Genomic DNA, 27,300 nt, shown 5'->3' with positions numbered 1-27,300 from the left:
GGTGGTGAAGTTGATGAAGTCCATGAGTTCTGCATGGGTGCCATGATGTTATTGAGTAGTCGCTGGACCTATTCCTACAAACTTTAAAAGTATTGTTTTGATAACTAATTATGCAAGGAATCTGTGAAATGGCAAGTGTTACATTTTGATGGGAAGAATGAGAACAAGTATAATTTAAAGAGGAAATTATTCTAAAAGTGATACAAGGCCAGAGAGGCCAATACGGATGTGCGCACATTTAACTGAAAGTATAAAGGCAAAGAATACAAGAGGAAGTCATGACAACTCTTTATAAAACACTGGCTTGACCACAGCTGGATTGCATCCAGTTCTAGGCACCACATTTTTAAGATCAAGATCCACAACTGATTTAAAGTTATGTGGATAGAAGTTGGATCTGAGCGATTGGAGAGGGTGCAAATCTTGGTGCAGGCATCGGTAAGCGCGAGGTTGGCACAAGATGGATGTTTGGCCTGCCTAAGCAATCTATAACTATCAGTAACAGGCCCCATATAAGGGCTAAATTATTTAGTAATGTGATGAGAAATTTCTTCAGTGCCAAATCTTTAGAATTTTCATCTGTAGAGGGGTACAGAGTTTTTAATTGCTTGCATTAAAACAGATTTCTGAATATTGAGGGAATCAAAATATTTGGAGAAAGAGTATGTGCAATATAGAACGGCTATGATATTGGTGAAATTTGGCCAAATTACCCAATATGGCTATTATTCCTATTATGTTAGCGTTGGAAATATGAGATTCCAACAATTGCCTTTCAAACTGAAAAGTCATATAGCAGTGTAGGGAGGATAGAAACAAAATGTTGTAGTAATTCAGCGGGTCAGGCAGCATCTCTGGAGAGAAGGAATGGGTGACGTTTCGGGTCGAGACCCTTCTTTAGAAAAAGTCACACAGCAGAATCGTTCCCACTTCCATTTGCACGAGAAAATACGTTTGTTTGACAGAACAAGGCAAGAGGTAGTGGGAGGAGATGCAGAAGGAAATTTGGAAAATAACGGGGAGAAGGCAGGGGGCGTCGTAGAATGAGCTGGTGTTCTCCTGCACTGCTAAAATGAACGGGCCAAATGGCCTCCAGACTGACACCTGTGTGGGATTAGGAGGCGACTGCCAGGTCTCAGGTGAACACAACTCAGCATCTCTTCCGGCCACGTGCCTGTTCGGGGCGAGCTCCATGACGTTCTCGGGTCGGGCGCACCGGCTCCACACCCCCCCCCCCCCCCCTCCTCCCCCCGACCCGCACGGTGTAACGGCTCTTACCATCCGGCGCGTCCCTGTCGCTGATGTGCTGCAGGTTGGTTCCGGGGCTCGATTCGGCTTCCCTGAGCTCCGCCTCCACCCGATAGGCGTCAGTCCGCTCCTGGTGCCGCAGCTCCTGACCGCGAAGCCCGCTGCGGCCCGAAAGCGTGGGGCTTGCACCGGGCGACACGCAGCACGACAAGGTGTTCCCCATTGCTCCTCAGCTCGACCCCAGGGGAAGGAGATTTAAGGAAATCGCCCGACGCCTGCGGCCCGAAGCGGGTTTTCTCCGGACGAAGGAGGGAGGGAGGGGAGAGGAAGGAAGGAAAGGGCGGCCCCACGCACGACGTCGTTGTCACCGCTGCCTCGCAAAGAAGCAGGTAAGTGAGTCAGGGGAATGTCTGTCGGCCGGCCGGCCTCCTCCGGTAAATATAAACCTCCTCGACCCTGAGCTGGATGCTGTCAACCGCGGGCTTAGCCCTGCAGCCCGGCCTTGTCTGGGCCCCCGCGGGATCTCTCCGCCATTTTGCGCGGCGCCTGGTCTGCGGGGCCCGGCATGGCAACCGAGCCCGCCCACCGGAAGGCCCGCCCCTAACCCCGCCGCGATTGGCCGCCGCCAAACATGCCCCCTCCCTCCTGATTGGTGGGTGGCCCGGTCAATCATCCGTTCTTATTGTTGCGAATTAAAAGGTGATTTTATTATTTTTAAAACCCACCCATGCGTCCCACTTTGCCAACTCCTCAAAGTGAGGTCTTAGACACCTGGTCAGGGCACACAGACCCAGACATAAAATTGGGCAGCCTCCTTATGACTGGATCATTTTGAAAGCATGCTGCTTGCATTAAATGAATTCATGATTACCAATATGAACCTTGCACCGATTATGATTCAATGCAATAAACCTTGTTTATTCATTCAGATATACGCCACGAAAAGAATGCAATGTGCCCATGAAATTCATTACGTAATGAAATCCATTCGTTCTCTCCAGAGAAGCTGCCTGTCACGCTTAGTTACTCCAGCATTTTGTGTCTACGGTTTAAACCAACATGCAGTTCCTTCCTACACAAATTCATTACGTTGTTTCCATACCAATCTGTTCAATAGTAAAGTCTATAATCTTATGTATTTCAGTCCATTTGCTTGCTGTTTACAGTAAAAATCTTCATTTTTCATTCACTGACACCATACCAAGGAATGACTTTAGTGACCTCAAAGACTCTTACTAACAGGTCTTACATATGCACCATATAAAGCATCCTACTGGATGCATTGTTGCTTGTTTCGGCAACAACTCTATTCAATAATATAAGAAATTGCAGAGAGTTGTGAATGTAGCCCAATCCATCATGCAGACCAGCCCTTCCTCCATCGACTGCATCTACAGTTCAGGATGTCTTGGGAGAACAACCAACATAATCAGTCTGAAGAAGGGTTTCGGCCCGAAACGTCGCCTATTTCCTTCGCTCCATAGATGCTGCTGCACCCGCTGAGTTCCTCCAGCAATTTTGTGTACCAACATAATCAAGGGCCGTTTTCGCCCCAGTCATTTCACTGTATATCGGTACACGTGACAATAATAAACCAATACCAATTGCTCATAATGTGACGTGGCAACGTTATCAAACAAAAAACTAATACTAAGGCACTCAAATTATTAAGAAAATTATTAAGAAATATTGTTCATTTGGGAGCTTTAACATTTGGAACTATTCAACTGCAGTGGGATTAATGTTGAGGCTGATCTTTTCCTTATGCTGCTAGAGAACAATTGAAATTATGTCTCTTTTCCCAGCAATATTAATGCCACTGAACAGAGACTCAACTTATTGTTGCCATGAATGTCAAGCAGCATTCTTGAACTCCTGCTGTCTGTGTGGGGAGCATACCTACAGTCTGTCCAGGCAATAGCTCTGAGCTACTCATGGCTGGTTCCTTGAACTGGATTTTATTACTCCAATAAAGAAAGTGCCTTAGCTTGTTTTAGATTCACCGTTATGGTGGCGCAGTGGTATAGTTGCTGCCTTACAGTGCCAGAAACCCAGGTTCGATCCTGACTATAGGTGCTTGTCTGAAAGGAGTTTTACATTCTCCCCGTGACCTTAGTGGGTTTTCTCCGATATCTCCTGTTTTCTCCCACACTCCAAAGACGTACAGGTCTGTAGGCTAATTGGCTTGGTGTAATTGTAAATTGTCCCTAGTGTGTTTAGCATAGTGTTATTATGTGGGGATTGCAGGTTGACGCCGACTTGGTGGGCCGAAGTGCCTGTTTCCTTGGTGTATCTCTAAACTAAACTAAACTAATCTGTGAAATGCTGCTTGGTGAAGAACTGACAAGAGAATATTAGAATGGTTGGGAACTATGGTGCGACAACAGACATGGGTACCTTTGGTCCTGTGAAGTAAGAAAGGATCTGACACGATTCACCAGAAAATATATAAACCAAGCAAGGCATGAGGAGCTTTCCGTTTGAAAATGGATAGAGTACAAAAAAATTAAAATGTTCAAATGTGAAAAAAGGATGCAGTGGTTTAAAACTCAGCAAATTTTTGTTATGCAATTAGTCTGGAGTTAACAAAATGAAACAAAAATGCATTAAAAATAATCAGCAAGAATCTAGAGGTAGTTAGACTTTTTATTAAACTACAGGACAATAAAGCACCCTGTTACAGAATTAGGTAAGTTCTACCATCTTTGAAGGAAAAGTAGATTAATATTTGAAAAGGAGATCTGATAGCAGGTTATGAGATGAGGGCTGGATGATTCTGAGGTAGGAGATGTCACCGAATGAAGAGGCCAATGGCTTTGTTCCCTATAAAGTTCAAACATCAGATAAACTGTTCCCTATAAAGTAAAACATCAGATAAACTTACTGTTGTTGTGGAAATCTTATCAACAAGATAAGGTTTAATTTAGTGTGTGAAGAACAACTGAGATAGCAATCCTACTATTTATAACAAAATACAATGATGTTGGAAATCTGAAATAATAAATGCTGGAAATACTTAAAGGGCCAGTGATATAAGGACACAAACAAAAGCAGGAGTATGTCAGTCAGACCTTTTAGGTTGAAGATAGACACAAAATGCTGGACCTACTCAGCGGGACAGGCAGCATCTCTGGAGAGAAGGAATGGGTGACATGTTGGGTCGGACCCTCATTCAGACGGGTGTAAACCAGCATCTGCAGTTCCTTCCTACACAGACCTTTTAGGTTGGTCAATAGACAATAGGTGCAGGAGTAGGCCATTCGGCCCTTCGAACCAGCACCGCCATTCAATATGATCATGGCTGATCATCACCAATCAGTACCCCATTCCTGCCCTCCCCATATCACCAGACTCCGCTATTTTTAAGAGTCCTATCTAGCTCTCTCTTGAAAGCATCCAGAGAACCTGACTCCACCGCCCTCTGAGGCAGAGAATTCCACAGACTATTCACTAAAAGTTCACTAAAACCGGGGCTGATCCAGTTGTGTCTTCAATGCTACTTGTCCTCCTTTTCTTCACTTTCCAGAGCTCTCCATTGACGGAGAAAGAAATAGAACTAACATTTATGATTGAGGGTTTGTAATCTTTGTATGGTTCAGTGAGTAGATCAGAGGCGTCGTTTCTGCTTAAGAAGTTCCAAAATAAAGGTGTGGATATGGGAGTGTTCTCACACAATGTTAAGAGGGGCGCCGCATCAAGGCTGCCTCTGCCTACAGTCTGTCCGTTTTTTCCATTAAAATTTTTTTTTTAGTTTGTTTAAAAGTATGTTGAGGAGCTTTCTTTAGTTTTTCTATGTGGGGGAGGGGATAGAGTAAGGTGGAAACCGTCTCCCAGTCGCCTCCTGGCGAGGATGCGACTATTCTCCGAGTCGCGTACTCGTCCCCCTCCTCGCGGCCTACCAGCGGCGGCGCAGCGCTGGATACATCGCGGAGCGGGCGATGCCTCACCTGGGATCGCCGTTTGAAGCTCCAGAGTGCTGGGCCTGCTGCAACAACATTGCGGGGCTGTGGTTTGAAGAGCTTCCAGCACGGGCAGCACTGACTTCAACATTGCGGTGCCCTGGGGCCCATTGCCGAGGGCCGCCAGCGTGGGTCTCCGCTCGGCGCAGCCTGTGAACTTCGGGAACCGCGGTCTCCGGTAGGAAGTGGCCGATTCGGAGGTCCAAGCCGCTGAGGTTGTTCTCCCGTTCCGACGTCGGAGTTCCATCATCCCGGCGAGAGGGCCTGAGCATCGGGCCGCCCGTAGCAGCGACTGCGGAGGGCTCAGGAGGCCCCGACCACGGGTGTACATCAAAGAGGAGAATGACTGAACTTTGGGCTTTCCCTCACAGTAGGAAACTTTGATTCTGCTGTGCAGGCGATGTTTATGAAAAAATACTATCGTGTTTTGTTCTTTTTTTATTCGTATGGCTGTATGGTGACCCCAAATTTCACTGTACCAATTGGTGCATGTGGCAATAAATGTCTCTTGAATCTTGAATCTTGAATCTCTCTTGACATAGTTCTGCACTGAGACAGGATCAATTCATTGATTAGGATATGAGATTCTCAAGGAATATGAGAGAAACTCAGTTACCCTGAGTACGTGGAGCTCTCTGACAAACAAGACTGTTGAGAGGAATCAAAATAAACGGGAGGAAATATTCATGAAGAACTTGGATGAAGAAGCGGTTTATGTAACCAGGCCAGATGACCTTTTTCGCCCTTTTGGTTGCTTAAATTCTGTGTGATGTAAGAGATTAAGTAATTGTGGAGTCTGGAGAAAATGCAGGGCAGGAGAGTAACAGAAGGAAAGGTCAGAAAAATGGAGGGTAGGGAAGATTTAAATCATATCGAATTAGAAGTTGGCAGTGCTGGCTCGAAGGGCCAAATGGCCTGCTCCTGCACCTATTGTCTATTGTCATGTTGCAGTTGTATAAGCCGCATTTAGAGTATTCTGTTTAGTTCTGGGCACCATGTTATAGGAAAGATGTTGTCAAGCTGGAAAGGGTACAGAAAATAATTATGATGATGTTGCCAAGATCAGAGGGTCTGAGCTATAGGGAGCGGTTGTGTAGGCTGGTACTCTATTCCCTGGAGCGCAGGAGGATTAGGGGTAATCTTATAGAGGTGTATAAAATCATGAGAGGAATAGATCGGGTAGATGCACAAAGTCTCTTGCAAGAGTAGATGAATCGAGGACCAGAGGCCATAGGTTTAAGGTGAAGGGGAAAAGATTTAATAGGAATCTGAGGGGTAGCTTTTTCACACAAAGGGCGGTGGGTGTATGGAACAAGCTTCCAGAGGATGTAGTTGAGTATGGGACTATCCCAACATTTAAGAAACAGTTAGACAGGTACATGGATAGGGCAGGTTTGGTGGGATATGGACCAAACACAGGCAGGTGGGACTAGTATAGCTGGGACATGTTGGCTGGTGTGGGCAAGTTGGGCCGAAGGGCCTGTTTCCACACTGTAACACCATATGACTCTATGACACATAAGTGCAAAGCAAAAGGTGTTGTGCAATGGATAATGAAGGGGTTGAATAAGTACAAGTTGCAGCAGAATCTGGAAGACATATGGGGCACGCACTTCAAACTTGACTGCTGGCAGATATTATTGAAAATATTCAAATTAATTTAATTTTACATTTGCTTCATTATGGCATGCAATCCCATATCCTAGTCAGTGGGTCCAGAATTGATTCAATCTCAGTGTAGAATTATGTCAATTAAGGCTGTGACATCACCCAATACTTTCCTCAATCAGTGCTGCTCATCATCTCTGACAAGTTGCCAGAGGAAGTATCCCGACACAAAACGTCACCTATCCATTTTCTCCAGAAATGCTGCCTGACCCGCAGTTTCTCCAGCATTTTGAGTCTAAATTTGGTATGAATCAGCATTTGTAGTTCATTTTTTATTACATTATTTTTATTACATTATTATTAGCTTCCTCCTGAGGTGGAACTAATCTACGGAACTAACAGGAAACTGTTAAAACAATTCAGAATGAAGGCCACACCGACCTAAGCAGTCAAGCTGCAGTAAGCTGCCACCACTCGTCTTTGCAAATTCCCACAAGGCTGATTACCATTCACAAAAGCATTTGGGAGGATTAGTTGCATTTCACACCTGCAAAGCAATATCTCATCCAACCTAACCCACTGTCCTCCAACAATAAAACTAGCATCAAGACCTTGACTTATGGAATATTGACCACAACTTGGAAGTCACTTGTCAGTAGAGCAGACGTTGCCAACAAAGTTCACCATCTGAGGAACTGTGTGCAACTGAGGAAAGGGTTTTTGAAGATCAGGACATCAAAACCGGCTCAAAATTATCCATCCCTTCCCTCCTGTATGCTTCTGGAGCAAATAACTGGAGAAATATCACCAGCATTCATCTTGCTAAACCAACCATCCTCAGGCCAAGATTCCCTGCATTTTGACCCTTAATATGCTCAAGGGCCCTTATTACATGTCTGCCATCTGGTTCATCAACAGCCCCTCTAAAACAAGCTCTCTCATGGAAGCGATTTTCAGGAGAGCGGAGGGAGAAAAAAATCAAGTATGCTCCCTAATCTTTCAAAATAGTGAAGATGTTTGTCAAAAATTGCAGCAGGATCTTGATCGGGTGGGCAGGTGGGCTGAGGAATAGTTGATGGAATTTAATACAGAGAAATAAGAGCTGTTGCATTTTGGGAGTATTAACATGGGCAGAACCTACACAGTTCTGGGGAGCATTGTAGAGTAGAGGGTTCTAGGAATACAGGTACATAGTTCCTTGAAAGTGGCATTCCAGGTAGATAGGGTGGCCAAAAAGGCTTTTGGCATATTGGCCTTCATCAGTCTGAGCATTGAGACCAGTCTGAAGAAGGGTCTCGACCCGAAACATCACCCATTCCTTCTCTCCAGGGATTATGCCTGTCCCGCTGAGTTACTCCAGCTTTTTGTGTCTTATCATTGAGTGTAGAAGTTGGGAGGTCATGTATAATTGTATACGGTGTTGGTGAGGTCGCATTTAGAGTATTGTGTTCAGTTTTTGGCACCATGTTATAGGAAAGATGTTGTCAAGCTGGAATAGGTAAAGAGAAGATTTATGAGGATGTTGCCAGGACTCAAAGGCCTGAGCTATGGGGAGAGGTTTAGCAAGCTGGGACTCTATTCCTTGGAATGCTGGTGGATGAGGGATGATCTTATAGAGGTGCATAAAATAATGAGAGGAATAGATCAGGTAGATGCACAGTCTCTTACCCAGTGTAGGGGAATCGAGAATCAGAGGGCATAGGTTTAAGGTGAGGGTGGTAATATTGAATACAAATCTGAAGGATAACTTTTGCACGCAAAGGGTGATAGGTGTAAGGACCGAGCTGAGGAGGTCGTTGAGGCAGGTACTCACCAAGAAACGTAAGAAACATTTAGACAGGTACTACACCAAATGGGACCTGTTGGGTCCCTGTCACATGGGAGGGCTGGTCCCCCAACGCAACCCGCTCCCCCAACGCAATATTTGACCACTCACCCATAGCCCCCATGGGAGGCCTGGTTCCCCAACGCAACCCATTCCCCAAAGCAATATTCCAGCACTCACCCGTTTCCTGGGAATGTTCACCGTCTGGGAATGTTATAGATGTTGTTCACCCGTTTCTTAATTCTTATTACAAAACAGAGCATCTGTTGCTTATAATGAATGGAGTGCTCTCAACAAACTGAGGGGCACATATATATAGACTCTTCGTCGCTATTTCTCACTCAGAAATATTTAACAATAGGAAATACAACCTGGTACCTAAGAATCAGAATTCATCATTAAAAATAGAATATGTTGGATATGTTCATAAGAAAAGGCAGCTACTATCGAGAAAAATAGAGATTTTTCATTATAACTGGAAAGCAAACAACAACAAATGCTGGAAACATGAAATTAAAACCTTAAGTACAACGATAACTTTGTAGGTTGAGCAGCAACTCTGCATCTCAGTTGGCTGACATGTTAAGAGCCTCAATCATTTTTTTCTGTTTATTTATTGGTGTCGGTTTATTCTTGTCATTTGCACCAAGACACAATGAAAAGCTTTATTTTGTATGCTATCTTGTCAAATCATACTAATGATTTAATTGCACATCGCAATGAAGCCATTCACAAATATAACAGGTAGTGCAAGAGTGACATACCAGAGTGGAGAGTATGATATTACAGTATTATAACAATACAATTACAGAGAATAAGTGCAAGGTCCACAATAGGTAGATTGGAGAATAAGTGCAAGGTCCACAATGAGGTAGACTGGAAATTTGGGACTACACTCTAGCTTAGGGAGGACCGTCCAATAGTCCAATAACAGCGAGGAAGAAGCTGTTCCTAAATCTGGAGTGTTGAGAAGAGTGAATGACCAGGGTGATAATAGTTCTCGATCACATTCCGGAAGTGGCGGCGCTGCCTTGCAGCTGCGGCTCGCCTGCAGTCCGTTTGTCTTTTCTGTTTTTTGTTTTCTCTTGTCCCGTTTTTACAGTTTATTTTGGTTTATTTAGTTGTGTATGTGTGGGGGGGTGGGTGTAACATGTTTTTTGACTCTTCCTTCGGGGGGGATGCGACCTTTCCTGCCGTATTCTCCGTGTCCGTCTGCGCTGAGGCCTATCGCGGAGCTGGCGGCCTCCAACTGCGACCGACCTCGAGGCTGCGGAGGCAGAGCCAGGACTTACCAACGCGAGGCTGGCCGACTTCGGGGCTGTGGTTGCGGTGCGACCCAACTTCCGACCCGACTTTGGAGGCTCGGCCGCGGGCCAGTGGACGACATCATCGGGAGCTCGCAGGTCACAGGTGGTGAACTGTTTTCCGGAGCTCCCGCAACTACAGCTGCGTCCACTGGACTGGAGGGCGGCAGCTTCGGCAACTTCGACCGCCCCGGGCCGCGGAGTTTGAACCGGCCCGTTTGCGGAGCACGGATTCAGCCGCGGGACTTACCATCACCCGGCGGGGTCACAACATCGGAGGCTTGGATTGCTTCAGCGCAGAGGGAGAGCAAGGAGGGAAGAGACAATGACTTTGGGACTTTAAACTGTGTTGAGTGTTTGTTATTTATTCTATGTTATGACTGCAGGCTAAACCATTTCGTTGCACTGAAAAGTACAATGACAATAAATTGAATCCAATCCAATCCAATGTTGGCTGCTTTCCCGAGACAAGGTGAAGTGTAGATGGAGTCGCTGGGGGTGAGATTGGTTTGTGTGATGGACTGGGCTATGTTCACAGCTCTCTGTGATGCATCCCGATAGAATGATTTCTATGGCGCATCTGTAAAAGTTAGTAAGAGTCATTGGAGACATGCCAAATGTCCTCAGTTTTCTGAGGAAGTAGAAATGTTGGCGTGGTTTCTTGAGCATAACTTCAATGTCGTTGGATCCCTGACAAACTGTTGGTAATCCTCATGCCTAGGAACGCAAAGCTCAGGACCATCTCCACTTGAGCACCATTGATGCTGATTAGGACATGTACAACACTTTGCTTCCTGAAGTGAATAACTAGCTCTTTTGCCTTGCTGACATTGAGGGAGAGGTTGGTGTCTTGACACCGTGTGACTAAGCTCTCCTTCTCCTTCCTCTACTCCATTTCATCATTGTTTGAGATCCGGCCGATACGATGGTGTAATCTGCAAACTTATAAAAGTAGTTTGAGAAGACCATTTAATCAAACCTGGAAGTTTTCAATATTTTCTGCCTTTTATTTCAACTGCCAATATCTATTGAAATTTTGCTTGTCAATCAATATTCTTCAGTATTTCCAAAACCTGAGATTTAACAAACACGTATTTTTGAAGAGTTAAGCGGCCTTTTCACGGGGCGAGTTGACGCAAGATGTCACCAGAGTGAAGAGGTCGTGGTCCAGCACGAGTCTCGCACGATATAACGGCAGTAGATAAAGAGTTCCCACGGTACTCGGCATTTCTGCTATTTGTGCGAGTGACTTGTCCGTTTCCCGAGCATTCCCGTTAAATCTTGAATGAACATCGTGAACTACACGTGACACAAATGATGTAACTTTTTTTTTCACACACTATATATATCCTCCCTTGGTTGAATTGGCTCATTTGGAGACATATTTTACTGTGTATGTGGGAGACACAGATGGACTGAGCACAGTACCTCGGTCTTACTGTGTGTGGGAGAGGGGGAGAAAGAGACGGACACTCACAGAGGCAGAGTCTCTCAGCCTGTGTAAGAGGGAGGGAGAGAGAGAGAGAGGCACACACAAGGTGGATGTGAAATCTCACCTGCCTGTTTCAGTGACAGACACCCGCCGTCAGTAAATGAAGACACCCCCATCTGTCTCCCCCTCCTCGCCCTCGACTCCCCCACCTTTCTCTCCCAACTCCAGTCCCGTCCCGACCCCCTGGGAAACTGAATAGAGCAACAGTCAACTGCTGCCTGTGCGCTGATATGACAATAAAGGCTACTTTACTTTACTGAGTTAAAGAGTTCCCACGGTAGACTGTAAAACTGGGACCCTGGTTCTGGACTCCCCCAACACCGGAACCCTTCTTCAGACAGCCTAATCGGAATTGAGTCTGAAGATGTGTCTCGTCCCGAAACATCAGCTTTTTTTCTCCAGAGATGCTGCTTGACTCGCTGAGTTACTCCAGCTTTTTGTGTCTGTCTTCGGTTTAAACCAGCATGTACAGTTCAGAATAGAATAGCCTTTTATTGTCATCCAGACCGAAGTCTGAACGAAATTTAAGCAGTCATACATATAATACAATACAATAAAAACAACAATAAACACATATTAACATCCACCACAGTGCGTCCACCCAACATCTCCTCACTGTGATGGAGGCAAAAGTCTTAGGGCTGCAGTCTCTTCCCTCCTCTTCTCCTTCTGCGCTGAGGCGATACCCCCCGGGCGATGTTAAAACCTGTCCTCGCGGCTCAAACACCGCGGCCCGGGGTAGTCGAAGCTGCCGCTCACCAGACCTGCTGACGCAGCCGCTGGCCCGCGGCCGAACCCCCGGTCTCAGGCCACCGCCAACAGAACTGCCGTCCCAGCCCCCGGAGCATCGTTCCAGCCCCGAGCCGGATCGCCCTCACGTGAGTACTGCCACCGTCTCAGCCTCGCGCCAGGCCGCCGCTCCTCCCTCGGGCCAGGCCGCCCCGACCGGGCGCCGCTCCTCCCTCGCGCCAGGCCGCCCGACCGGGGCACCGCTCCTCCATCAGGCTGGGCCGCCCCGACCGGGGCACCGCTCCTCCCTCAGGCTGGGCGCCCCGGACCGGGCACGCTCCTCCCAGGCGGGCCGCCCGAACCGGGCAAGCCATCCTCAGGCTGGGCCGCGCCGACGGTCGTCCGCTCCTCCTATGCTGGGAACGCCGTACCTCCCCGAGCTCGGGGCTCCTCCGGACGGGAGCACCGTTCCTTCCTCGGGCCGGCCGTCACAGCCCCTCACGAAAGCCCTGTTCCAGCCCCGAGCCGGGCCGTCCTCACGGGAGCGAGCTCAGTGCGAGTCCTGGCGGGCTCTGCCTCCTGAGCCTCGAGGTCGCCAGCTCCGCCATTATGCCTCAGCGCAGACGGAGGCAGAGAAGGGGAATACGACAAAAAAGTCGCATTCCCCGCAGGGAGAGACAGCAAGCCCCGTTTCAACCCCCCCCCCCCAAAACACAAACTAAAAACCAAAACTAGACTAACCAAAAACGAAAATAAACAACCCAAAAACACAAAACAAACAGGACTGCCGGAGAGCCGCTGCAGCCAGAGCCGCGCCGCCACTAGGACACTCCTTGCACGGGTCTCTGTACAACATTGATTGGTAGCGTTCCGGACCCCTGGACCCGAGGACTCCGACCTGTATCTCTCAAAGAAGTAGATGTGAAAAATTTCTCACGGACCATAAAAATGCGTAACCTTTCAGTAAAGTCCCTTTTAAAGTCCCTTTTAAAGATTATAGTTATTTTCTTGAATCTCATTAACATAACTCATGAATAAGTTGATGTCCATATGCGGATGCAAATCTTTATTTTTATTTATTTTTTAAATTCAATCCCACATAAGATAATTTTTACTCACCTTCTGTTCCCTCTGTCCAGCTTCCGGGTTCACCGTTCGCAGGAGTTCCCACGGTACCCGCAAGAGTTATTACGGATATCGCACTGGCCACTACGTTCATATAATGTTGCAATACTCAACCACAAGTGTACAAGCCAATCTTGGAGAAATTCAAACTTTCTTGAATTTTCTCCCGAGTGACCAAGTTACACGATGACCTGCCGTTAGCGCTACGGTGGTCCACGGTGGTCCACGAATGCCGCACTGTTATCGCACGAGGTTCCCACGATGTTAAACTCCGGTTAACTCTTGCGTCAAGTCGCCCCGTGAAAAGGCCGCTTTAGAAGAACACATTTATCTCTTTGTTCTCTAGTTTAATGTGATTCAAGAAGAACAGCAGAAGGCTTTTAGCCAAGCTAATATGTTAGGGGGTCAGAGCACATGAGTGTGGAGATGTTAAATTAACACCCCATCTCAGGTTGACACAAAATAATCTGATGAAGGATCTTAGACCTCAAATGTTAATTCTGTTTCCACAGAAGCTCTCTGATCTGTCAAGAGTCAAGAGTGTTTTATTGTCATATGTCCCAGATAGTACAATGAAATTCTTACTTGCTGCAGCACAACAGAATATGTAAACAATATAATAAACGAGAGAGAAAAAAAAGTTCAATGTGTGTGTATATATATATACACACACACATACACACACACACACACACACACATATATATATATATTGTACTAGACCAAGTGCAGACCCGTTGGGTCTGCTCCCCCAACGCAGCCGTTACCTACCCGTAACCCCCACGGGAGACGCGGTCCTCCAACTCAAGCGGCTCAGGAATCAGCAGTGCGGCTGTTTTTAAATGGCGTCTTTGAGGCGAGAGGCGGGCGCCAGCAGGAGGCGACAAAATGAGTGAGTATGGGGGGGGGGGGAGAAGGAATTGATTAAAATTGTGTACATAAACACAACAAAATTTAATGAGGAGTGAATACTTGTAATGAAAAGTGAAATCTGTACCGAAATGGGGAAAATCAGGGCGTTTGTGGGTCGGGTGTTGTCGTGGCAACGAATCAAAGGCTGGCACCCACAGGCTGGCAACCACAAGGCAGCCAGCAGCCACACAGTTTTAATAGTATACTAGACCAAGTGCAGCTCCCCCAATGGTGTGATCCCCCAACCCAATATTCCACCATGCACTCATCTCCTCCAATGGAACTGAAGCCGTTCCCAAATGTAAGATTCCAGCACTCCCCTGCCTCCCTCAGCAGTGGATTAAAAAAAAAAATCCAATTGCACCTCCCCTGCCTGCTGCAGCAGTGAAAGGTTCAGAGTGTTCCTGTCTTGCAAGTTTGTTTCGAAGTGTGTTGGAAGCTGATAGGAAGGAGCAGCCGTCAACAAATCAAAAGGCAGAAAGTCAACGAATCAAAAGGCAGACAGGCAGCCGGACGGACGGATGTCGGACGGATGGGGCGAGAGTTTTATAGAATAACTAGACCAAGTGCAGACCCGTTGGGTCTGGTCCCCCAATGGTGTGATCCCCCAACCCAATATTCGTCCAATGGAACTGAAGCCGTTCCCAAATGTAAGATTCCAGCACTCCCCTGCCTCCCTCAGCAGTGGATTTAAAAAAAAATCTAATTGCACCTCCCCTGCCTGCTGCAGCAGTGAAAGGTTCAGAGTGTTCCTGTCTTGCAAGTTTGTTTCTAAGTGTGTTGGAAGCTGTTTCGAAGTGTGTTGGAAGCTGATAGGAAGGAGCAACCGTCAACAAATCAAAAGGCAGACAGGCAGCCGGACGGACGGAGGTCGGACGGATGGGGCGAGAGTTTTATAGAATATTAGATAGATAGATAGACAGACAGACAGACAGACAGACAGACAGACAGACAGACAGACAGACAGACAGACACACACATATATATATATATATATGTATGTATAACTAGACCAAGTGGGACCCGTTGGGACCAGGAGGCCTGGTTCCCCAACGCAACCCGTTCCCCCAAAACAATATTCCACCACTCACCCATAGCCCCCATGAAAGACCTAGCCCCCAATGCAACCCGTTCCCCAAGGGAAGTTTTGCACCACTCACCCATTCCCGCAACTACACGGGCTGCTCATTTCCCCTTATTCACCCTACCTCATTTTAAACTTTAAAAAAATGCTTGCTGGGGGTGGCAGGACTCAGTATCCTAGGATAGCAACATTGTAGCGAGCAGGGCTACAATCCCATTGTGACGTCATAGAGGTAAGTGCCAGTGCAGAGGGAATAAATCTTTCTCAAATTGGGGTTTTGCAAAAGTTAAAAATGTGAATAACTTTTAAAATATAACATCAATCTGAACAAAACTTGAGACACCACACCACAGGACAATTGTGAGTAAGGTGGTGCAAAAATTGTAACACTATCGTGTACCGTTTTGGCGTAGTTCCGGAATCACATGGGCACGCAGACAGACACACACACACATACACACACGCATAGAAACAAACAAGATGAGAGTTTTAGTTATATACTAGACCAAGTTTCCCCAACGCAGTTCTGACTCTTCCTTCGGGGGGGATGCGACCTTTCCTGCCGTATTCTCCGTGTCCGTCTGCGCTGAGGCCTATCGCGGAGCTGGCGGCCTCCAACTGCGACCGACCTCGAGGCTGCGGGGGGGGGCTGCGGCGTCACACTCACACTAACCACTTCCCCAAACACACAGGTGGGGGGAGGGGGGGGGTGAGGGGGAGAGGGGTAGCGGGGAGTGGTGCAAGAGAGAGGGGAAGGGGGTGGGGGGGAAATGGAGGTGAAGAGGGGTGGGGAGGGGGGCGATGGGAGGGATGGGGAGAGGGGTGAGGAGAGAGGGAGATGGAGGGGGAGAGAGGGGGGAAGGGGAGGAGCGGTGGGGGAGGGGGTGGGGGAGGCGATGAGGGTGAGAGGGTTCGGGGAGGGGGTGAGAGGGGTGGGGGAAGGGAGAAAGGGGTGGGGGAAGAGGGAGGAGGGAGAGAGGGGGAAGAGTGTGGAGGGAGAGGGGGAAGAGTGGAGGGAGGGGAAGGAGGAGAGGGGGAGATGGAGAGGGGAGAGGGGGGAAAGGGAGGAGGAGAGAGAGTGGGGAACCTGCAGCCTTCAGGAGGAGGAGCCATCTTGGGGAACGGCTGCTAACCAGCAGCCGTCCGTTTAATTCACTTTTGTTTTGAAGTTTTTAGTAAGTCCTGTGCTCTGTCTGTTGGAGAAATTGACTTTTTAATGTGGGGGGTAGGGGGTAATTATACTTCTAGGTCCCTACCTGGTCGGTGAGGCAGCTTTTTCTCCGGGCTGCCCCGTCGATCCGTCCTCGTGGCCTACCAGCGGGCGTGGAGCGCCGTTTCCTGGCGGGGGCCGCCCAGCACCTCGGCTTCGGTGGCGGCACTGCGCTGGAGCGCTGTCGCGGAGCGGGCGATGCCTTGCCTGGGTCGCCGCGCTGGATCGACGCGCTGAAGCTCCGGTGAGCTGTGACCACCGAGATCAACACCTCCGGGCTGCGGGTCTGCGGAGCGGAGCGGGCGGCGCCGACATCAACATCGGGAGCCTGGGAGCTCCAACCCGGCGCAGCCTTGTCGGCTTCGGAAGCCGTGGTCCCCAGCTAGGAAGCGGCCGTTCCAGGTGGCCCAGCCGCTGAGAGGACTCTCCCGACACCGGGGCAACACCACCCGGCCAGAACTGCCAGGAACATCGGGCCTCCGTAGAGGCAATAGCGGAGGCCTCAATAGGCCTGACTTTGGGAGAACTGGAGATGGGGACTGGACATTGTGCCTTCCCCCACAGTGGTAACCATTGTGGGGGGATGATTTTTTTGTGTGTAAGTTAATATGTTAGTCTGTGTCCAAGATGGCTGTCGGAAGGGAGAGTGGACGCTTGCGCGGTTTAGCTGCCGCTGCTCTCTCTTCACATTGTGTTTTTTGATTTTTTGTCTTTGGAGCAATTTCTGTCTTTAATTTGTGTATTGGTGATGTCCTTATTATTTATTTTACTCCGACTATATGTTTTTTCTCTTTTGTTAATTTCTGTAAGGTGTCCTTGAGACTTCGAAAAAGGCGCCCGCAAATAAAATTTATTATTATTATTATTAGAGAGGGTGGGGAGGGGGTGAGAGAGGGTGGGAAAGAGGGAGGGGGAGAGATGGAGGGGGGGGGGGGGGAGGGGAGGATGGAGGGGAGGGAGGAGAGAGGAGAGGGGGGACGAGTGTGGAGGCAGGGGAGAGGGTAGGGGGAGTGATGGAAGAGGGACAGGGGTAGGGGAAGGGGTGGGGGAGAGAGGGAGGGGGAAGGAGGGGGGGAGGAGAGGGGTGGGTGAAGCGGGAGAGGTGGAAGAGTGGGGAAGGGAGGGGAGGAGGGGTAGTGGGATTGGAAGGAAGAGGGCAGAGAGGCTAGGGGGTAGGGGCGGGGGAGAGAGAGGGGAGGGGTAGGAGGGGTAGGAAGAGGAGGGGGAGGGAGTAGAGGGTGAGGACTGAGGAGATGGAGAGAGGGGTGGGGGATATGGGTAGGGGATGAGTGGGAAGAGTGTGGAGGGGGGGAGAAGGGAGAGGGGAGGGGGGGGAGAGAGGGAGGGGGGTTGGGAGGGAAGGCATGGGTGGAGAAGGACGAGGGGTGAGGAGGGGAGATGGAGAGGGGGGAGGAGAGAGGGGGTGGGGAGGGGGGGGGGGAGAGAGGGAGGAGGGAAGGGGAGGGCAGATGGGGTAGTGGAAGGGGGGGGGAGAGAGGGGGAGGGAGAGTGGGAGGGGGAGGGATAAAGGCAGTCCATCTATTCCCCATTCCCTATCACCCCCAATCCTCTTTCTCTATTCCCACACACGTGACCATGCGCTTCGACACAGGCTGGGGGCTGGTGCAAAGGCATATGTAAATGAGATCCATTCTGATTGGACATCTGTGAGGGATGGCATTGTGACATCACACAATGGAACGACGTGCTGCGACATCAGGTGGGGGGGGGGCTGGAGCAAAGGCATATGTAAATGATTCCATTCCGATTGGACATCTGTGAGCATTGGGCATTGTGACATCACACAATGGAACGATCACCAACATTCTATGGGTGAGAGCTGTTTTTTTTAACATTTGGAAAAAAAAATTTGGGGGGGGGAGGATTTTAATAAAAATGTGCACATAAAAACGACGAAATTTAATGAAGAGTGGATTTGCGAATGTAAAAGTGAAATCTCTACCGAAATGGAAAAAAATCTCGGAATTTCTGCGTGCGGTTCTTGCGGACCAAGGAATCAAAGGCCAAAAATCTAATCTGAAAAAATATCTGAAAATGTAATCTGACATACACCCACAAGACACGCACGCACACACACACACACACACACACACACACACACACACACACACACACACACACACACACACACACACACACAAACAAACAGTTTTAGTATGATAGATAGATGTATATATATATGTATATAATGTGTATTTATATATATATATATATACATACAAACTCAAAAAACAAATAATAATAGTGCAATAATAACAACCATAGTCTATTGTAGTTCAGAGCTTATTTGAGGTTGTAGTTTAATAACCTGATGGCCAACCTTTCCAGCACTTTTTGGGTTTATTCTCCTGAAAACATTCACTCCCTTTTCCTGATAATACTTCATCATTAATTGTCATCTTAAAAAGAGATAACTTGAGCAATTTCACTTTACTATCTGTGGGAACGTCCTGTGCACAGATTAAATGCCGAACTTCCTAAATTATAACTGTCAGCTCATACCAAAAATATTGTATACGTCCTGAAACCTCTTAGACCATTCTAGTCGTGGGAAATGTGCTGTAAAAACACCAATATTTGTTTCTTTCACAGACTAAATGGAACCCCGGGCTACATCATAATGGCTTTACTGCCCTACGATAATGCCATGATCCCGGAACTCCGGAAATTCCATGAAGCCTCTGCAACCTTCCAGTTTGTTAACCGGGACATAGTGATCAGGCAGGACTGGAAACAGCTGGGGGTGGCAGCAGTGGTGTGGGATGCAGTAAGTATTTCAGTATCATTTCACACCTAATTGTGTGTACAACACCTCATGATCAGATGGGTAAATGGGCCAAGGAATGGCTAATTCAATTTAAATCAAATAAGTATGTAGCAATGCATTATGGGACATCAAACCAGGGTAGGACTTTCACAGTAAACATTAGGGCCCTTGGGGAGTGTTTTCAAACAGAAGGACTTAGGAGTACACCTACTTAGTTTCCCAAAAGTGATGTCATAAATGGACAGGATGGCGAAGAAAACTTTTGGCACATTGGCCTTCCTACATCAGGGCTTTGAGCATGAGAGGTGGGATGCTGTGTTGTACACTACGTTGTTGCGGCCACTGTTAGAGTATTGTGTACAATTTTGGTCACCCAGTTATAGGAAAAATGCTATCAAGCTGGAAAGTGTGCAGAAACTATTCATGAGGATGTTGTCAGGTCTCAAATAACTGAGTAATATGGAGAGGTTGGGCCGGCTAGGACTTCATTCCCTAGAGCATAGGAGACTGAGAGGTGTATAAAAATAATGAGCTGGTAGAGATGGAATGAACAGCCTTTTTCTTAGGCTTGGGGAATCAAGAACAAAATGGCATGGGTTAAAGTTGAGAGGGGAAAGCCTTAATAGGAACCTGAGGGGCAACGTTTTCACACTGAGGATGGTATGCATATGAATGATATGCCAGAGGAAATGATTGAGGCAGGTACAATAACAACATTTAAAAGACACTAGACCCAGTGCAGACCCGTTGGGTCTGCTCCCCCAATGCAAGATTCCACCACTCACCCGTTCCCCCAACGCAATATTGTACCACTCAGGCATAGCCCCCAACTGCGCAGGCGCGGCTCATTTCTCCTCATCCCCCAGCACTCCCTCCTCCTCCTCTTCACCTTCCCTCTTCAAACCGTAGAGAGGGAGGGGGTTAGAGAGGGAGGGGGGGGTAGAGACGGAGGGGGAAAGAGACGGAGAGGGGGGCAGAGAGGGAGAGGGGGGCAGAGAGAGAGGGGGAGTAGAGAGGGAGGGGAGGGGAGGGGAATAGAGAGGGAGAGGGTAGTAGAGAGGGAGGGCGAGGGGGGCAGAGAGGGAGGGGGTAGAGAGAGGGTGGGGGTAAAGTGAGGGAGGGGAGAGGAAGAGGGAGGGGGCTGGGGTAGGGGAGGGTAGAGGGATGGGGTGGAGAGGGAGGGGGTAGAGAGGGAGGGTGGGAGTGAGGGCAGATAGGGAGGGGGTAAATCCCTCCTCCACACCCCTCCCCCCCCCCCATCTCCCTCTACCACCCCACTCCCCACCCCATCTTCCTCCTCCTCATTTATCTCATCCTCCTCCCATTACCCGCCCCAGGACCTACCCAGGTCGTAGAGCAGCGCCAGGGCCTGGAACTCGGCCTGGTTCTCGTACTCGGCCCGGCCCTGGCTGTAGACTCCAGCCGTCAGCTCGGCCGCCACCTGGGCTCCAGTGCAGGCCCCGACTTCACCTCCGGGCTCGTCCCTGACCCCGGACCCAGGCTTAGTTCTAGCGGCGGCTTCTTTCTCGACCCTGGTCACAGCCCCATCCCAAGCCCGGGCTCGGCCCCTCACTCCAGCTCCAGCACTACCCCCCCCCCCCCCCCCCCACCAGTTGTCGGGCGCCGGCAGTCGCCGTCGCTCCTCGTTCACAGCGAGCGCTGGAGTGCCTCTCCCTCCCGGAGTGTCCCGTCCTGCCTTGCAAGTGCATTGTGACGTCACTCGGGTTTTTCTTTCCGAAATGGGTGAGTTTTCGGGCTAATTTTAATTCTTTAAACGGTTAATAACTTTGGAAATATAGGTGGGATTACGACGGGAAGATGTTTATCGCCTTGACGGGAAAAATGTGAGTAGGATGTGTGAAAATGGGAAGGCTGTGGCCTAGCGTTTGGAATAAGATAGGAAAACCAGGTTGACACGTGGTCGACACAACATGGGCATAAACAAGACAAAGACTTTTAGTTATATAGAGACTTGGACAGGTACATGGATAGAGAAGGTTTGGAGGGATATCAGTCAATCTCAGGCAAATGAGACCAGATGGTCATCTTGGTCAATATGAACGATTGGGCTGAAAGGCCTATGCTGTATAATTCTATGACTATGATTTAGGGGAATAATCAGATAATCCAATGGAATACTGAATTTTAACAACAAAACGATCCAAAATGTCCAAGAACTTTTGTTTTAAAAGAGAAAAAAAGTGTGATAGGAATGCCATAACTATAACAGAAGTTAAATAAATATAAACATTTTGTGTTTTAGGCTGTGATACTTTGCACGTTCCTTGAACTGGGAGCGGTACAGCTCCAAGACCGCACTGTGATAGAGCTGGGAGCAGGAACTGGATTGGTTGGAATAGTTGCAGCACATCTAGGTGGGTTTTGGATTACCAATGGTCTTTACCACCAACAACATAACACAAAGTGATGGAGGAAATCTGAATCGAATGGACAGACAACATTTTGGGTCAGGACCGTTCAGACTGATTGGAACTGGAAAAGAGATATGGGGGGCAGTTTGCAGGATAAAGCCAGGAAAGTGACAGGTAGATGCAGGTAAAGGGGGGTTGATTGGTAGATGGGTGGAGTAACTGACAAAAGCTAGAGGTGAAAAGGAGACAAAAGGGTGTCATTTAAGGCGAGAATAAGAGGAGTGGAAGAGAAAGGGGCAGGGAAGATGAGGGAGGAAGAATTGAGAGACTCAAGAATGGGAGATAAGCATACAAAGGAGGGGAAAGGAGCAGGATGATTGGGGGTGGGTGGGAGATAGGATAAATGTTTGCTCATTAGGGTGAAGAGGAGATGATATTACTCAGAATGAGAGAATTGAATGATCATTACGTTGAATTACAATGGAACATGAGGTGCTGTTCCTCCAGTTTGCGTGTGGCCTCACTCGGGCAATGGAGGAGACCCAGACCCAAAAGTCAATATGGGAATGAGAAGGAGATTTAAAATGGTTAGCAACTGGGGGATGCAGCACTTGTCAGACAGAACACAAGTGTTTGGCGAAACGGTCACCTAGCCTTCGCTGGGTCTCACCGATATAATGGGGGCCACATCGGGAGCACCGAATGCAGTAGATGATATTTGAAGAAATTCATGAGAACCTCTGTCTCACCGGGAAGGGCTGCAGGGGTCCCTGGATAGAAGTGAGAGAGGAGATGTCGGGACAGGTGTTACATCTCCTGTGGAAGCATGGGAAATTACCTGTGGAGGTGGTGATTATGTGGGTAGGGACAAATGAATCACGGAGTTGCAGAGGGAGTGGTCTCTACGGACAGCGGATAAGGCTTGTTACGGAAATACGTGACTGGTAGTGGGATCACATTGAAGGTGGTGAAAATGTCAGTGAATGATGTGTTGGATACGGACACAGGTGAGAAAGGGTGAGGATCAGGGGAACTCTATCCTTATTCCATCGAAGGGATAGGGAGGAAGAGAGCTGAACTATGGGGCACTGAGGAGACACAGGTGAGGGCTTCATCCACAACAGCAGGGGGAACTACATTCACTGAAGAGAGAAGACATCTCAAATGTACTAGCACGGAAAGCCTTATCTTGGGAGAAATGTGGTAGAGACTGAGAAATTTAGAGTAAGGGATGGGAGGAGGCGTAGTCAAGGTAACTGTGGGAGTCAGTGGATTTGTAGTAGACATTTGTACGTCCACATTATTGAAACTAGTTTGTATTTCACAAAGGAATCGATAAATTTACAATATACATCAATGATTTAGATGAAGGGATTTAAAGTAACATTAGCAAATTTGCAGATGACACAAAGCTGGGTGGCAGTGTGAACTGTGAGGAGGATGCTATGAGAATGCAGGGTGACTTGGACGGGTTGGGTGAGTGGGCAGATGCATGGCAGATGCAGTTTAACGTGGATAAATGTGAGGTTATCCACTTTGGTAGCAAAAACAGGAAGGCAGATTATTATCTAAATCGTGTCAAGTTGGGAAAAGGGGAAGTACAACGGGATCTGGGGGTCCTTGTTCATCAGTCAATGAAAGTAAGCATGCAGTGCAGATACAGCAGGCAGTGAAGAAAGCGAATGGCATGTTGGCCTTCATAACAAGAGGAGTTGAGTATAGGAGCAAAGAGGTCCTTCTGCAGTTGTACAGGGCCCTAGTGAGACCACACCTGGAGTATTGTGTGCAGTTTTGGTCCCCTAATTTGAGGAAGGACATTCTTGCTATTGAGGGAGTGCAGCGTCAGTTTACAAGGTTAATTCCCAGGATGGCAGGACTGTCATATGCTGAGAGAATGGAGCGGCTGGGATTGTAAACTCTGGAATTTAGAAGGATGAGAGTGGATCTTTTTGAAACATACAAGATTATTAAGGGTTTGGACACGCTTGAGGCAGGAAATATGCTCCTGATGTTGGGGGAGTCCAAAAACAGGGGCCACAGTTTAAGAATAAGGGATAAGCTATTTAGAACGGAGATGAGGAAACACCTTTTCACACAGAGAGTTGTGAGTCTGTGGAATTCTCTGCCTCAGAGGGCGGTGGAGGCTGGTTCTCTGGATACTTTCAAGAGAGAGCTAGATAGGGCTCTTAAAGATAGCGGAGACAGGGGATATGGGGAGAAAGCAGGAACGGAGTACTGATTGGGGATGATCAGCCATGATCACATTGAATGGTAGTGCTGGCTCAAAGGGCCGAATGGCCTACTCTTGCACCTATTGTGTATTGTCTATTGAGACCAAGCGCAGGGTTAGCGATCGCTTTGCCCAACACCTCCGCTCAGTTCTCAATAACCAACCTGATCTCCCGGTGGCACAGCACTTCAACTACCCCTCCCATTCCAAATCCGACCTTTCTGTCCTGGGCCTCCTCCATTGCCAGAGTGAGGTCCACCGCAAATTGGAGGAACAGCACCTCATATTTTGCTTGGGTAGTTTGCACCCCAGCGGTATGAACATTGACTTCTCCAATTTCAGGTAGTCCTTGCTTTCTCCCTCCTTCCCCTCCCCTTCCCAGCTCTCCCACCATCCTACTGTCTCCGCCGCTGCCTTTCTTTTTCCCACCACCCCCCCCCCCCCCCCGACATCAGTCTGAAGAAGGGTCTCGACCCGAAACGTCACCTATTCCTTCGCTCCATAGATGCTGCCTCACCCGCTGAGTTTCTCCAGCAATTTTGTCTACCTTTAAAAATGCTGGAAGTATTCAATGAATTAAACTACATCAGGAGAAAAGGAAACTGAGTTAATGGTTAACTCATGATCTTTCATGGGAACAGATCAAAGGCTTGAAACATTTGCTTTTCTTCTCTTTTCCTGGATGCTGCCCAACCTGCTAAATATTAACTGGTTACCAGGCAGAGGTAAAGGAAGGTGGGGGAGATGAAAGTTTAGCATTGTTGTCGAGGTTACAATCTTCATGTGTAGGGTAGTGAATTTTTAGAATTTTGTACTCCAGGGTGGGTGAGGTTTGATGTGCAGGAGTCATGGAGACATTTATTGAGTACATTATAGATATTTTAAACATTTAGGAATATGAAGATAGTGCAGGATAATGTCTTTGAGCGAAAAGATCACCCATGTTCTTGAAGAATGTTAGAACAGATTCAAAGGGCTTAATGGTCTACCCCATTCCTAGTTCTTATCAGACTAACCAAGACTTTTTAAATGATGAGCATGCTCCTAATTCATATGACCACAGGTCAGCAATTAAAAAATTAAAAATAGAAAAGCTTGTATTTTTCTCAGACCGTTAACGATCTTGGTATCCTCCAAAATTATATCACTGTCAGTGATTAAGTAACCAATCTAATGTAGGTAGTGGAGCAAGCAAACATATAGACAGCAGATCCCATGCATAGTCATGAATTGATGCTTTGGTGGTTGATCTGAGGGAGAAATATTGGCCTTGATGCCCTACGCATGCTGACATGCTTGACTCTGCAGCAGTCCCTCATACTCTATAGTCAGGCATAGGCTTCTTCCACTCTCTGTCCTTGACTTCATCTTTGATCAGATTCTGCGACTAATTTCTGACTTTTTTAATGCCTATGTGTCAACCTTGCATATTTTGCCTGATATATAAATGAAGGCTGACAGTTATTTGTTGTAAAATAAGTATTTAATCCTCCATCCATCACTGTAAAATTACATGTTTTAACACAGTTTTGTTTTCTTGTTGGACTTAAACCAGGTGCCGATGTTACAGTCACTGATAGGGAAGTAGTGCTTCAGTTCTTGGAGTCTAATGTGCAAGATAACATCTCTGATGACCTGCGAGGCAGGGTGCGGGTCAAGGAACTGACCTGGGGGGTAAACCTCTCCAAGTTCGAGCCTGCCAGCTATGACGTTATCCTGGGGGCTGATGTGGTTTATTTGGAGGAGACGTTCCCAGCCTTGCTGGAGACTCTGGAATACCTCAGCTCTGAACAGACCACAATCCTGCTGTCCTGCCGCATACGGTACGCACGGGACCACGACTTCCTGATGATGCTGGGAAGTCATTTTGCAGTGGAGAGAGTTCATTACGACAGCAAGAGAGATGTTCACATTTACAAGGCACAGAAAACAAAGTTGAAGGAAGAACTCTAAGGAAATGGAAGTCATTATGTAGTATAGGACTACTGGTCAGGTCGACAAAGGAATAGCAAGAATCCATTCAACAACTCAAGCCTGTTGTGCTATTCAGTGAGCTAAGATCTACACTTCGACATTTACTTATTACAATTTTTACCTATAAATGCCTTCATCCAATAGAAACCAGAGCAAGACATAAAATGCTGGAGATACATAGGAGGTCAGATAGCGTCAATGCAAAGAAAACATTTCAGGGCTTTTGTTAGTCTTGATAAAAGACCTGGAACCTGAACTGTTACTTTCTCTCTCCACATAAAGCTGCCTGATCTGCTGAGTTTCTCCAACAATTTGTTTTTATTTCACAAATCCAGAATATGCAGGGGTTTTTTCTTGCTTTTTGAAAAATGTTTAAATATCCCATTGGCACCTGGCTCAGCAGCTTTGTGGAAGAAAGGATTCCTGATTACCACTATCCATTGTTTGAAGTACATCCCAAACTCATTCTTCAATGGCCTTGCCCTTGTTATGAACTTCCCACCCCCAATACAGGAAATAACTTCTCCAAACACTTCATCAAATCCTTTAATCACCTTAAAGGCCTTGATTAGATTATCCATTAACCCTTTGTACTTAAAGATTTACAAGACTAGTCTTTGCAATGTCTTCGCAGTTTAACCCTTTTGATTCCAGAGTATATTCTTTCAAATTCCAGAGCTCTGAACAGTTGAAAATGACTTCTATTATAAATTGGTCTGAAGAAGGGTCTCGACCCGAAACGTCGCCTATTTCCTTCGCTCCATAAATGCTGCCTCACCCGCTGAGTTTCTCCAGCATTTTTATCTACCTTCTATTATAAATTGACTGGGGCGGGAGATGCGGTCATGGCAGTAAAACTAGTAGAGTCACTGCCGCATAGTGCTAATGACTCAAATTCAATCCTGACTCCTGGTGCTATCCGTTCAGAGTTTGAATTTTTTCCCTGTGACCACAAGGATTTTCTCCCACACCCCAAAGATTACCTGTTGGTAATCAGCCACTGTAAATTGCCACTAGTGTGTACGTGTGGAAGAATCTGGGGGTAGTTAATGTGATGGGAGGAGAATAAAAAAAGGGATCAATGTAGAATTATTGAAAATGGGTTGTAAATAGTCGTCACGGACTCAGTGGGCTATTGGACATACTTTTGAGCCGCATCTCTCAATGCCTCTGGAGTGTTTCAGCCTCTTTCAGGGAAAATCAACATTACATTGGTCTTAATCATTTTGTTGGTATTTCTGTATCTCCACCCTCACCTCTACCCCCAACACTTCCATCCACTTGCTATTGACTAAATGCTCTGCTCATTCTTTCTTAGAACCAGAATGTGTCATATCACCATTATAGAATCCAGTCTCAATCATTGTGTTTGAGTCCAACGGACTCTCAATGAGAAATCTAATTATAAACACGTCGTATTCAAGATGATGTTCTACCCAT

At 47.5% G+C, this 27,300-nt stretch overlaps 2 protein-coding genes across 5 annotated transcripts in view; one reads left to right on the top strand and one right to left on the bottom strand.

Annotated features, from left to right (window-relative positions):
- Nucleotides 1-1,846, bottom strand: part of ccnyl1 (cyclin Y like 1) — a 65,326-nt gene extending 63,480 nt beyond the window's left edge. The window contains exon 1 of one of the 3 annotated variants that reach the window (XM_033024360.1): nucleotides 1,279-1,846. In XM_033024360.1, the coding sequence (XP_032880251.1) occupies nucleotides 1,279-1,471 (193 nt within the window). In that variant the 5' untranslated portion in view covers nucleotides 1,472-1,846. The remainder of the gene's footprint in view (nucleotides 1-1,278) is intronic. The other 2 variants (XM_033024362.1, XM_033024361.1) reach the window with 2 other exon arrangements.
- Nucleotides 1,538-26,927, top strand: mettl21a (methyltransferase like 21A). Of its 2 annotated transcripts, none has more exons than XM_033024363.1 (4): nucleotides 1,538-1,637; nucleotides 19,110-19,284; nucleotides 21,548-21,659; nucleotides 25,442-26,927. In XM_033024363.1, the coding sequence occupies exons 2-4, from the start codon at nucleotides 19,138-19,140 to the stop codon at nucleotides 25,837-25,839; spliced, it is 657 nt and encodes a 218-aa protein (XP_032880254.1). In that variant the 5' UTR covers nucleotides 1,538-1,637; nucleotides 19,110-19,137; the 3' UTR covers nucleotides 25,840-26,927. The 2 variants fall into 2 exon arrangements, with proteins under 2 accessions (XP_032880254.1, XP_032880255.1); XM_033024364.1 differs by lacking the exon at nucleotides 1,538-1,637 and adding an exon at nucleotides 5,524-5,577.
- The last annotated feature ends 373 nt before the right edge of the window (nucleotides 26,928-27,300 follow it).

This window comes from Amblyraja radiata, chromosome 7 (assembly GCF_010909765.2).
Source record: "Amblyraja radiata isolate CabotCenter1 chromosome 7, sAmbRad1.1.pri, whole genome shotgun sequence".
Lineage (NCBI taxonomy): Eukaryota > Metazoa > Chordata > Chondrichthyes > Rajiformes > Rajidae > Amblyraja > Amblyraja radiata.
This window is presented reverse-complemented; position numbering and strand designations above follow the sequence as displayed.

Bases quoted from the DNA above. Each gene is read 5' to 3' on its own strand.
- mettl21a (XM_033024363.1), top strand. From the start codon at position 19,138: ATGGCTTTACTGCCCTACGATAATGCCATGATCCCGGAACTCCGGAAA. The intron at 19,285-21,547 runs GTAAGTATTTCA...TTTGTGTTTTAG, and splicing joins CAGCAGTGGTGTGGGATGCA to GCTGTGATACTTTGCACGTT. The intron at 21,660-25,441 runs GTGGGTTTTGGA...GACTTAAACCAG, and splicing joins AATAGTTGCAGCACATCTAG to GTGCCGATGTTACAGTCACT.